The sequence below is a fragment of the Pteronotus mesoamericanus genome, unplaced genomic scaffold, assembly GCF_021234165.1.
Source record: "Pteronotus mesoamericanus isolate MK-2021 breed Mesoamerican mustached bat unplaced genomic scaffold, CSHL_Meso_final contig_557, whole genome shotgun sequence".
Taxonomy (NCBI): domain Eukaryota; kingdom Metazoa; phylum Chordata; class Mammalia; order Chiroptera; family Mormoopidae; genus Pteronotus; species Pteronotus mesoamericanus.
Window position 1 is genome coordinate 1,819,622 of NW_026555200.1, and position 12,949 is coordinate 1,832,570.

At 34.4% G+C, this 12,949-nt stretch overlaps 1 protein-coding gene across 2 annotated transcripts in view; it reads right to left on the minus strand.

The window, feature by feature from the left end:
• The window catches only part of SPEN (spen family transcriptional repressor), a 77,576-nt gene that overhangs the window by 17,700 nt on the left and 46,927 nt on the right, over window positions 1-12,949 (minus strand). For both annotated transcript variants that reach the window (XM_054579695.1, XM_054579694.1), the window contains 3 exons: window positions 7,829-7,989; window positions 6,281-6,481; window positions 2,733-2,884 (listed from right to left, as the gene is read on the minus strand). In XM_054579695.1, coding sequence (XP_054435670.1) covers window positions 2,733-2,884; window positions 6,281-6,481; window positions 7,829-7,989 — 514 coding nt within the window. The remainder of the gene's footprint in view (window positions 1-2,732; window positions 2,885-6,280; window positions 6,482-7,828; window positions 7,990-12,949) is intronic.

The following is a 12,949-nucleotide window of genomic DNA, read 5'->3' on the forward strand; positions in this document are numbered from 1 at the left end:
AATGGTCTAAAAAACTATACAATACAGCATTTGTAATTACTAACCATGAAATCCTTCTCGTGTGCAGCTCTCTGCAGCAGAGCAACTGCACTGCAACTCAAAATATGGAATTTAAAATCCATAATACCTGTTTTGAGAAATTTATGATAATAAAGAAAAGGCAGCCTATTTAATGAAAACCTAAAAAATAATTCCCTTCTGCAGTATCTAAACACCTTACCAGGGACAGGATATTTAAAATACATGAGAAGAGTAAGAATGATAAAGAAATCATATTTTCAAAAAAGTTACTTAAAATATGCAACCCTAAATTAGAAGTCTCAAATATGGTAATAATCTCTCATACCCAGTATGAATGGATATATAAGTACCTAAACTACTTTGTGAAAATGCAGCAGAACACCATCGCTGGATTAAAGGAAAACTCTATACAGGAACACCACCATCTCTTTGGAATGTTCAAAACCTGTAGTCACATCTGACACTTGGTCCTGCCTAGTTAGAAGTGGTGATTAAAAAAAAATAAACAGCCTAGCTTACACAGGAAAATGGTCCAGAGAAACCAGACTCTTGTGCTTAAACAATAACCACCTGGGCCGTTTACTGCAGAGTATTGATTATCTAAACACCACCTTAAGAGTCATAAGCCAATAATCAAAACCTGAAACAGCAAAATGAGTAATGCATTTAAAAGCCATTTCATGGGCCCTTTAAAAAAGCAGTAATTTATGCTAAAAATTCTTACAAGTAATGGTAAATAAACATTCATTTTGATTTTCACTATTATGTAGAATGCAATAACCCAGGATAACCCTACTGAAGAGAAACAAGTCTCCAAAGAATACTGCTGCATAGACTCACTAACTAGGTTCTTTCTGCCTATAGCATAATCTGTTATCAAAAAGCAGCAGACCATTTTCCCAAACTCTGTGTTTCATTAAATTAGTGACAACCATGAGCAACTGCAAACACAATAAGATTATTGTTTCCAAACAGAATACTGATGTGTCCACCTTATTCAGAAACGTAGTTCTCAAACACAATAATTATTCTATTTTTAGCAACCCTGGTGATGAAAATGTCTACCTATGTGCCTAAATACAACTTTTTATACTCCTCCAAAATTTAAAGTAGCAGCTACATCTGAATGAAAGCATATCGAAAGTTTTACAAATTCATGGACTAATGAATGCCAAATAGAACATTAGTTAATAAAATAGAGAGGGAAGGAGACTTGGGGTGATGAACACACAATACAAAGTACCGATGATGTGTTGTGGAATTGTGCACCTAAAACCTGTATAATTCTGTTACCTAGTATCACCCAATAAAGTCAATAAAACTTTTAAAAATTAATAGATCACTTTCCAAAGACAGAAAAAGCTTAAATCCAAATAGGAATGTGAACTCCAAGTCATCTAGGCAAGCAGTAGAGCTACAATTAGAGAATATATTATGCTCATAAAAAAGTAGAACTTTAAAAAAATCAAAATAATTGGAAAAAAAAGAAAGATGAATGAATGTTTTGCTGGCTTATTTCTCTAAATATATCTTCTCTTTGTTTTTACTTTCTGCCAACCACTTCTATCTCTTGCCCCTAGTTCCTATAAGGCAAGGTAAGGTCAGTCATGATACACAAATAATGTTTTATTAATAAGACTAGATTATGTCATTAAAAAAAAATAAGGATCTTTGCTTAAAGCATTAGTATGTAACAGCAATTTTCAGTGTGCAGCAAGAATTTTTTTTTTAAACATGCAATACCTGACTATTTAGTCAGGGGCACTGACCTCTTTTCCCTTAGACTGTCAAATTTTAAGAAAAAACAAAGCCAACACAACAATAGCCATCTGTTGTGAATGAATCAAAATAATACCTATTACACCTATTTTTTGTCATACTGGCAAAAAACATAGTTTTTGACATGCCATGGGATTTTAGTAATTAGTTTATGTGTGCCGTAAGGTGAAAAAGGTTGATAATCGCTGATATGTAAGATAGAGGGATAGACAAAAAGACATATACACATCTGAATGATTAACAACAGCTATTCCTACCCAAAACATTTTTAAACTCTCCAAAGTACAAATATATTAGAGCGATTTACTGTTATTTATATAAAGAAAGTCTAAAAAAGTAAGAAGTAATTTCCCTATTTTTTCAAACACAAAATAGTATATCCCCAGGGTACAAAGCTATGACCAAACTATTATCACTATAAACTGCCTCAAGTGTTGCATCATAGGGAACAGAAAAATCCTTTCTACTCCTAATTCTAAGTATGACTTACATAATATAAAAAGTGATTCTAAGTAAAATTTCAAAATAGAACTAAGCTTCCAGCATGACATCCACATTCCAGTAATCCCCAAGGTACTTTCTGATGAGCACTGTGGTAATACAATAATCATACATTAATCTACTGCTTCTTTCTTACAAACATGTTTTCTCTTCCAGATTTCCCTTTCAATCCACAGGACTAGAGATGGCATTGAAACAGGAAAAATGGAGAGAAAAATATATATGTAAACAAAGATAAATACATATTTTTACAACACACATTAAATACTCTTCAATGGGTTTTGCTAGACCAGGAGTTAAAAACACATAGGGCAAATTAGAAAAACATTCATTACACATCATCTAAATGTCATATTTCCAAATATAATCTGTACTATGCTTTGTCTTATAACAAAGACCTAAAACTATTTTTATTGTAAAAACTGACATACCACAATTTCACCAAAGCGCTGGAAGATGTTGCGAAGGTCATGGTAAGTAGTGGTTTTTTCAAGGTTGCCAATAAAAAGGGTTCTTGTTGCTTTGGGGTGAAATTCATCTATCCTTTCATCCAAAGGGCGAAATTCATTTTCACTTTCTGTTTCTGTAAGTGGGATGGGGACAGAATAAAGAGAGAAGAGAGTGTTTTGATGTGTATTTACAGATCACAGGGGAAATCTACATTTAAGAAAGTATCTCTCTGAAACGTGGCTTGCATACTCATACAATGTGAAAAATTATACATACCTTCCGAAATAAGATGCTTTGTGTTAACTCTAAAGCAGAAGAGGAATACAAAGGCTAACAAACTTATCCCAAAAAGTAAGGGAAAGTCACAATTTGATCTTTAAAATAGAAAAGTGGACCAAATTTCAACCTGCTAAATTGATTTGTTTTAAAAATAATCAGCAACACAGATTTTAAACCCCAGCAAAAATGGTAATCATTTTAGCCTAATTTTAGGTTCCAAAATTAGGTAGCAGGCTCTCAATGTGCAGTATAAAACTATACATGACACCTAGCTGAAAACAGTCCCGCTTCATTATTTAATTTGCTTTCAACATTTTATAAAATACTTAGATTTTACATTTGTCATACAAATCAACATAACCCAACTCCTGTCTAAATGCAGCAATTTTTATTTCTTTAAAGATTTTATTTATTTATTTTTAGAGAGAGGGGAAGGGAGGGAGACAGAGAGGGAGAGAAACATCATTGTGTGAGAGAAACATGGAGCAGTTGTCTCTCACACACCCCCAACCAGGGACCTGGCTCACAACCCAGGCACGTGCCCTGACTGGGAATCCAACTGGCGACCTTTCAATTCACAGTTTGGCGCTCAATCCACTGAGCCACACCAGCCAGGGCTAAATGTAGCAATTTTAAAGTACAAGAGCAATAATTGTTTAAAAAATAACTGAAGCAACACTTATGAAACATCTTGTTTTGGTGTTGCACAGACCCCAATGACAATGAGAAAAAGACTAAATAACTCTTAAGGTTTATGATGCAGCCTTTATGTTCCCCTTTTCAAAGTAAAACACAGCCATCCAAAAAGTTAATATTAATCAGCTTGACTGAAACAAACTGTTTCAGTCAGTTACTGAACCTTACTGATGATATCAACAACATTGGCGTTAAAAAGGTACAACTTCTGAGTTGTTGAGTGAACTCAGCCAAAATACATCTCACTCCTGATTCCAGTCTGACAGCTGTAATAGTAGCTCAACTTAACCTTACCAGTGTCATCAAAGAGCACATACTTTCACAGAGTTAGGGGGACCCAGAAACTGCCGGAGGCTCATACACACACCTGTCTCTCCATTTCCATCATGATATCAAAGGGGATCATTTCAAGCTTGACTAGGTCTTCTTGAAACTATCTAATAGAGGGCACACATTTAGGAATATGTCATTTTAAAAGGGAGAAAAAATTAAAAAGAAAAAAATAATTGAAACACATCTTGAGGTTTATACTCCAAAAGGTAAAACCAGCATAATAAAGCATGATTTACAACCATTAAAATCTGTAATGGCTTCATTTCCACCAAAATAGCTTAGGAACTTTAATGTCCATCACCAATTTAAAATCTTAATTCTTACATGTCATGAATAAAATCTTCTATCCTGTAATTTCATGTTTAGGGAATTCTAATGCTGTGCACAGGAATTAGAAAGCACAATCTTAGATGCCATCAGGGGGTCTATCTGCAGAATTGGGTTTCTTGTATTTGGATGTTTTTAATTCTAAGGGGTCCTTGACCTAAAGAAGCAATCAGCTCCATACATTTCAATTCAAAACATTTATGACATACCATCCAACAGCATAATTCTAACCAAGTCTCTATATTCAAATTCAATTGCTTTCAAACATCCCATTCAACAGGTGTTTCATGTCCCATCTTAAAAAGTTACCTTTAGCTTTCCTATGCTTGAATCAACCAAACTTCTTAAAATCTTCACTATTAGGAGATTAAAACCCAATTAAATCCTAGGTTTGAGGTAAAATGCTTTATTACAGTAAAAATCTTGAGCTAGCCCCACCACTTGGAGATCTTGATCTCCAAATAGAGGGTCAACTATTGACAGTGCCCCTAAATTAGATCCTCACTACTTAGTAATATATGGCTCTAAAAACTTATATAGATTGTGATATTCTAAATATTTCTCAAATCGGTTCCTCAGAATATATGACATCATAAATATAATTCCAAATCTGTTAAATAAGAACTGCTCTTAGTCCAGTATAACTTAGGGTAGCACATCTCAAACCCGGCAGAGATGTGGAAACATGAAGATATAAACTATAATTCCTTTGAAAAGATAACATTCTTTTGAATTCCTGTGTTTAATCACAAAATTATGCACATTTTGCAGTACTTACTCTAACACCTCTATGCCCCCTGCCTTTTTTTTTTTTTAAGATAGAGAGACGGGGAGGAAGGGTAAAAGAGAGGGAAACATCTATGCATGAAACATGGATGGGTTGCCTCTTGCACGTACCCCAACCAGGACTGGGTCTGCAACCCAGGCATGCACCCTGACTGGTAATCTTTCACTCTGCAGGAAGATGCCCAGCCAATTGAGTGAGCCACAGCAGTCAGGGCTCTGTACCTACTTTAATACACAAATAACATTTACACATTCTTATCAGGGAAATTTCTATTTTTCCCTCTTAATTGTAAAATAAAATGAATATTCCAAGAAAATAAGCTAACCTTATAAATTCTACTCAAAGTCTTAAAGTTTAATTGTCTCAGTTACATAATGGGACTACTTAATTTTAACATTTCTCTTCTATCCTCTACAAATTTACTCACAAGTTGCATTAAATTAGCGGCTCCCAAACTTGAGTATGCAAATTTTGAACCAGTAAGCTAGGTGGGGTAAAAGAGTCTGCATTTTAAACAAGCACTGCTGGTGATTCTAAATAGGAGAAACACTGACCCCAGCCATGCCCGAGAAGGCTTCCTGCCGTAGGTTCAAGCTAATAAAATGTCCCCTTCAAATTCTCAATGGGTCACACTCAGAAGGCTTAGTCCTGCTTCTTTGTCACTATCTTTAAGGTTACGGAAGCTAGAATAACAGATCTAATTTGTGTTGAGCATAAAAAAAATAAAACTGGTCTAACTAGTCCCCCAAATCCATAAACCAAGCAGTTTATTTTCAAATTTAATTCAGGATAATTTGTTGTCATATCTCCTCCTCTCAATTTAACCCTTTTGTGAAGGCAGGATTCAACAAGGGACAACTACCTTACGGACTCATGTTAAAAATCAGCATTTCTCTCTCATACAAGCTATAATTTTTTTTACCGTCCCTAACCAAAACAATGTAGTTTATCAAGCTGAACAGTAAATGTAACCACTCTTTAAAATAGAAGATATTGGAAGTATGTCAATAAATAAAGCTGGAATAGTGTCCACATTCAGGACACAATGTTGCCCTTTCATAGGCTGGAACACAAATTACACTAAAACTTGGCCTCCTTGCATCTTACCTGGCCCTATCCATGCTGTTACTTCGATCTGCATGCCAAAGAACAGTTTTCCTTTTGATGCAGTCAATGCTTTTTCTTGGTCCTCTTGCTGCCGAAAGAATACCAGACCATACCTCTCTTCTGAAGCTCCATGAATCTGCACTGAAGTAACCTTTCCAAATTTCTTAAATTCATGGAAAAGGCCATCTTTAAGGCTTGTATCTAAATCCCCAAATAAAAATAAGTTGTTTATTTTTCTAATTTAGTTACAAATCAATAAACTACTAAATCACTAGCCTAACTTTTCTTAACATTAAAACATAAAACACTATGTTTTCAAATAAAATACCTCTAAAAAGCACTTTGGATATTACAGTACAATTCTAAAACAAACTGTGTTAGAAGATATATTGATTTTTTTTTTTTTTTAAATCTAGAGTACAGTGTAAGGGGAGTTCATTTTGCTACTCCTACTTTTGGTTATTTTAAAACTTTCATAATAAAAAATTTAGATACATGAAAACATATAAAAATTTAAAGACTTTAGGAAGAAAGCTGTACTTCTATCTTTCCAAGCATCATGTCAAGGATAAAACTGTGTGGGAAGTGGCATGCAACATCCTAAACAACTTTGAGGCCTTTTACAGACAAGTCATACCATCGGCGGGGGGGAGGGGGGTGTTCCTCCTGTGTTATTTTACTTCATTATAAAAATTAAAATTACATAGAACAAGCCAATTTTATCCCCATCCATTCCTAAATTACCAAGTAATCTGAATCAACAGGTGATCAACATTCATGTCCCAATATCTCCATTCACAAACCTGGTATGCAGATTTTAAAGGCCGTTTTAATAAATAATTTACGAATCACTGAAATGCACTTAGCTAAGAAATACTTAGTTTGGTCTTTTTTGGTTTGACCATATGCATGTTGTTTATATACATAATATTCCTAATGTAGGAACAGGAGTATTTATAGTCAATTGCCAATTTAAAATATCAGGAGTAAAGAAAAGACAGTTTTTCACTAGACTTTCCTCTTAATTCATGATTTCCCTCATTTAAATTCTTAATATTTTAAAATAGATTTCTTATCATAATTTTATGTCTGAAGTTATTTCACGTAACACAGAATTCCAGAGCAATATAATAAATCCAACTGAAAATAATATTTCTATAATTTCATCATACCAAATTTCCCATAACATCAAAATATTTAACCCAGCAAGAATATTTATTCAAAGATAAACCATCCTTCTTGTATATAATATGCACCATACAATCTTTGTAAGTATATGCATATGCATACATTCACTATATATGTATATAAGTGTATGCATATGTGCATAATATATATGCATAAAATAACTACAAATAAAATAACATGCAATCTTTATATATACACAAATTAGATGCTATCTAGTTATAAAATCATTTGCTTTTTCTTACATGGCATTAAGTATTAATGGATCACAAAAATAAAGCTTGTTGTTACTACAAAGTATAGAATTCAAGTTGCTCATCTCTCATTCCCCAACAGCAGCAGAGAGGAAGGTACAGTTTTTACCTGTAGAGCGTACTGGCAGATTCTGAACCTTGATCCCAAAACTTTTACGGGGCTCATCTTTTTCCAGGGATGAAAGCAACTGGGCAGTGGGTGCGGGGACTGCTGCAGATTGAACTGACCGGGCTGGAGAGTCATCACTTGAACTACTGCTGGAATCAGTGCTGCAAAAGTGCAAAAGAAATTTGAGTAAAAAGACCAAAAACAAAAAACAAAAAACAAAAAAAAACACCTATAGCATATAAAACTTCTTAGAATCAAAAAGTGGCAATAATTAAAAGGCATAAATTTTAGGTCTCAGAGTTCAGGACGCACTACCTTCTCCACATCTATTTCACACTGTACCTTCAGAGAGAGCAAAAGACAGCAAATAGTGGCCTGAGAATGTGGAGGCAAAAGTAATCTTTTACTACTACATGACACCTAAAAACAAGTATTTCATTCTGTGCAAAATTTGAATAATTTTTTCCAAGTAAAATAAGACTAATAAACACAATTCACTTAAAGGTACTAACAACAGAAGAGCAGATATATGGGTGTTTGATTCAGAGAGCAATTTAAATCTTAGCTCAGACACATAAGCATGTATTCTTGGACAAGTCATTTAATAACCTCTTACTGAAGCCTCAGTTTACACATCTGTAAAATAGAAATAATAAGAGTATCTACCTCATAGGGTTAAGAATTAAATGAAATAACCCACAGGTTTAGAGTCTGGAGGATGCCAGCATTCAATAAATGAGGCACCAGTGCTGTGTTACTATTATTACCATTACTATCACCACACCTCATGGGTAAATTAATTTTTAGGAAAACATAAATATCCAAAATAATTTCCCAGGTAATTTTTTAACATTTTTGAAGGTGTAATAATACTAGTTTAGGCTCTTTGTGAATAATGTGGGAGATGAGAGTCAATGAAATTGAACTGATTACTCTCTTCGATTTAATACAATCCTCAGACAGACAGTTGAAAGACAAGGACAAAATATGACCAACATGGTTCAATTAAAAGAGAGGTATTTAAACAAGCTTTTTATGCCTAAGAACTAAGTGAGAAATACATAATTCTCTTCAGTAATGGATGTACAAGGCTGCTATGTTTTAAGTTCTTTAACAGCCTTCTCAAATAGATTAATAAAAAGCTATTTACAGGTTCTGCTATTTTACAGGTTTCTGGGGGGGAAATTCTTTTCTCCTGAAATTTTGGCCCACACCCGCACCTTCCCTGTTGTGAAAGCCTTATCTCCATATAACTCCGGGAGGTTAAATCAGCATGCTAGCTAGAGGAAGGGCCTGACAGTTTTTGGCAGTTGCAAGAGTTTTTCCCATTTGAGCTAAGACTACAGCTCTCAAAATCAAGGCAATCTCTAAGCCAGCCCGATTAATAAATCCAGCCCTAGGATCTGAGACAAATTTGCTGTTGCTTTTTTTTAAAAAAAAATAAAGAAATAAATGCTGTAATAAAACAGGGTGTTATCAACACAGCATTTTCATTTATCTTTCACCTGCTACCACAAAAAATGACAACTTCATGAGGTTATTGGAGCATTCTACAGTTTGAACATAGGGAAATAAACCTATGCCAGTGACAGCCAGAAAGAGATATGTGAGTGACAAAATACTAGAGATAAAAGCCTCCAGATAGAACACGTCATCATTGCCAGGCCTCCTATAAACAATGAGGTTTCAATTTTCCTATCTATGACGTGAATTTTTTTCCTAGATCATTCAGCAAAAGTAGTGTCACTAGTACTAAGTGAATAGGATACTATATTTTCATTCAAATTAATGGTTAACAAAATTAATCTTCTTAACACAGGAGAAAAATGTTTGTTAAATATACTAAGTACTCCAAGATTCAATACAAACAAGATTTCCAAGGCCACCAAATAACTACAGTATAGAATGTTATGTGACTTACTAACTTAATTCCAATGAACAAAATAACCATTAAGGAAAATACTTTAGTTACAACATTACCAATATTATATACATCAAAATTCCTTAAGAAAAGCAAGTAAAGAAGTAAACAAATATGGGCAAGGGAAGAACTTCTGGCTTCTGATATGATCAATGGGCAACAAAAACAAAGTTCTGTATAAGTATATTACAAAAATGGAGGAAGGAGATCAATCAATGATAAGAATGATTTTAAAGTATAAAATAGTCACAGAAATTAGATTTGTTATAAATACCATCAGAATCTTGGTAAATTCCCTGCTACCACACTACTACCAAACAAAGTAACTGGGAGAATTATCTGCTAAACAATTTAAAGTGATAACCAGAAAGGGGGAAAGGCTTCAAAATGAATTATTAAGTAATAAATGATACAACTTTTGAGTTCACATTTTGATATACTAACCTAAACTGCAACGTACATTTCCAAAATAGTCCATTAAAGGCACTAGGGATTTTAAGATCCTAAATCAACATGGGAGCACAAATTTAGACCCCCAAATACTTTTCAGCCCTATTAAACTGACAGAAACCCCAAGTGCCCAGAATATGTGTCGATTTTATTTTTTAAAATTCTTATTTTCATATTCACTAAGGAATCACGCAGTTCAAAGTGTATGATCTATAGTATTAGTTGTTTCCTGAAAGCCAAAATAGTTAATCAGAAGCTATTCCAATATAAATTGTCTGAAAGCAGTGATGACGGTGTATCAACTAATAGTTTTAAGAAAGTAGACTTTAAATTTACCTGGCAACATCAGTATTACATCTTCAATATTAACCAAAAGTTCTAAATCATAATGAACCTGAAAGAAGTACAATTTAAAAGAATCTAGTTACTTTCCCCTAAGCACATAAGACAATTAAGGCTGAATTATTTCTTGTATGTGTTTATTTTTAATTAGGATTACTAAGAAGTCTATCTGATCAAAATTTCCATAATAAAAAAATATGAGAATAAGCAACTGGTTGCATAACAATTCTTGATAATCAAACTGATTATGGGATGCCAGGATTCTCTTAAGCACAATTACAGTGTCAAATAATCAGCTATTCCTATTCCTACAGCCAAACATAGAACTACATTGAGCATTTGACTTAACACTGAAAATATCAAGGCATTAAGTATACTATTTAAGGTAACTCAGGATAAAATCTGTTCACATACAAGAGTAATATCCAATAAGTGACTCCTACATCTGTATTCCTGTATCATTTGTAAACATTTTATTACCATAAATATGCATCTATGTTGTTTCTTTTAAAGCTGGAAGATTAAAAAGCGATTAACCAAGTTAAGTATAGAAAAAAACCTGGCATAAGAGGATTTTTTTAAAAGGAGCAATTAAAGCAACTAGAAAACTTTGCAATTAAAAGTTAAGAAAGCAGATTTGTTTAGAATAGATTTATAATCTCAAGTGACAATTTACCAATAACCTCTCTTCTCTTCCTATCAGATAGCTAATAATTTTTCTCTCTCTACATAATCAATATGTAAGCTTGAGTCAAGAGGGAAAAGATGCAGAAATGCAGATTTTCCATCAGGCTTATGCAAATCAAAATGTGCCAACAGCCCATGGCGCTTCTATCAAAGGAAGGGGAAAAAAAATCATGTAATCCACACCAGGTAACAACCTATCTCCAGTTTTTTACAGGTTCAAATTTTCAAGACAGTCCTATCTTTTTAGTGCAGCAGTTCTCTATATGTGGTCTGAGGATCTACGCGGGGCCCCCAAGGTCTTTTTTAGGGGTTCTGTGAGGGCCTTCCTTTTCAATTACCTATCTGTGTGAGGCCAGATTTTCTACACACACACACACACACACACACACACACACACACCCTCCCTCCTCCCCGCACACACACAGTTTAAATACAGAAATAGTTATGAGAATCTAGATAGCTAGACAGACATAAAAATCAGACATTAAAGAAATCTGCAAAAAAGGTAAAACAATGCCATTCCTCTCATTATTTGTTTTTAAAAAGTTATAGCATACCAGCTAGAGATCTAAAATTAAAATTGATTAGGGAGGTTCCTCCCCAGAAGCAGGTAACATCTTGAAGTGGACTGTTCTGCCAAGATCACAGAAGAAGATCTTCATCTCAGTATGAAACTTACATGCCTTTTGCCTTTCACTTCTTGCTTTTTCTCTCTGTTAATGCATAGGCAGATAATGCTCCTTAACTCTGGCAACTGTCATTAAATCTACCACTAAGGCCATAACTGCACATCAAAAATCCCTAGAATTTCTTGCCAAGGTGGTTTCAAGTACCAGAATTGCTTTAGATTACTTATCAGCTGAACAAGCAGTTAAGTCCAGGCCATAAGCAAATACCTTCTCCTACTATACCTGGATCAACACCTTTGGTATTGTAACAAACACAAGAAATTAATGAACAGGTTAAAACAGGTGGATGCTCCTTCAGGTACATTTTTTAATTTATTTGATACCAACTGGTGGGGTTCATAGGGAACCCTGACTAAGGAGCACACTTCAGTCTCTTGGTATTATCCAAATGACAGTCATCACTATAGTCTGTCTCCCTATGGGCCAAATCCTCTCAAGGGTCTTAAGTTTGTGTTTGCAGCTTTCAGCAGTACATCACATGGTCTTATGGAGCTTGGAGAAACAGAAATAAGATGAATGACAAGATGAACAGCCAAACCAATTCCTCCACGGACCTGACATCATAACCAATGAGTGTCGCGACAAGACAAAGACTTCAAGAATTTAACTGATGCTGACCAAGAGTGGTACTAACACCAAATTTTAGTTAATTTTTCATGTATGAGAGGATGACCAAAAGGAGAGAATTCTTAAATTAATTAAACAAGGAAACCATTAGACTGAGGTGCTTCTAATATCTTAGCAGCCTATCTAGGCAATCCAAAACCTAAGCCAGTAAATGCCTCAAGGTTAAGAAATCAGTCCTGGCTGGTGTGGCTCAGTGGACTGAACACTGGCTGCGAACCATGTAGGCTGCCTCAGGCAGGCCAGGGACTGGCGCAAGACAACCTACGTGATGTTTCTCTACCTCCCTTCCCCTTCTCTAAAAAATAAGTAAATAAATAAAATCTTTAAAATAAATGGTACATGATAAAGAAAAATCCTCTCAAAAAAAAAAATCTAACCTAAGGACAGTCCATCACAAACAGCTTA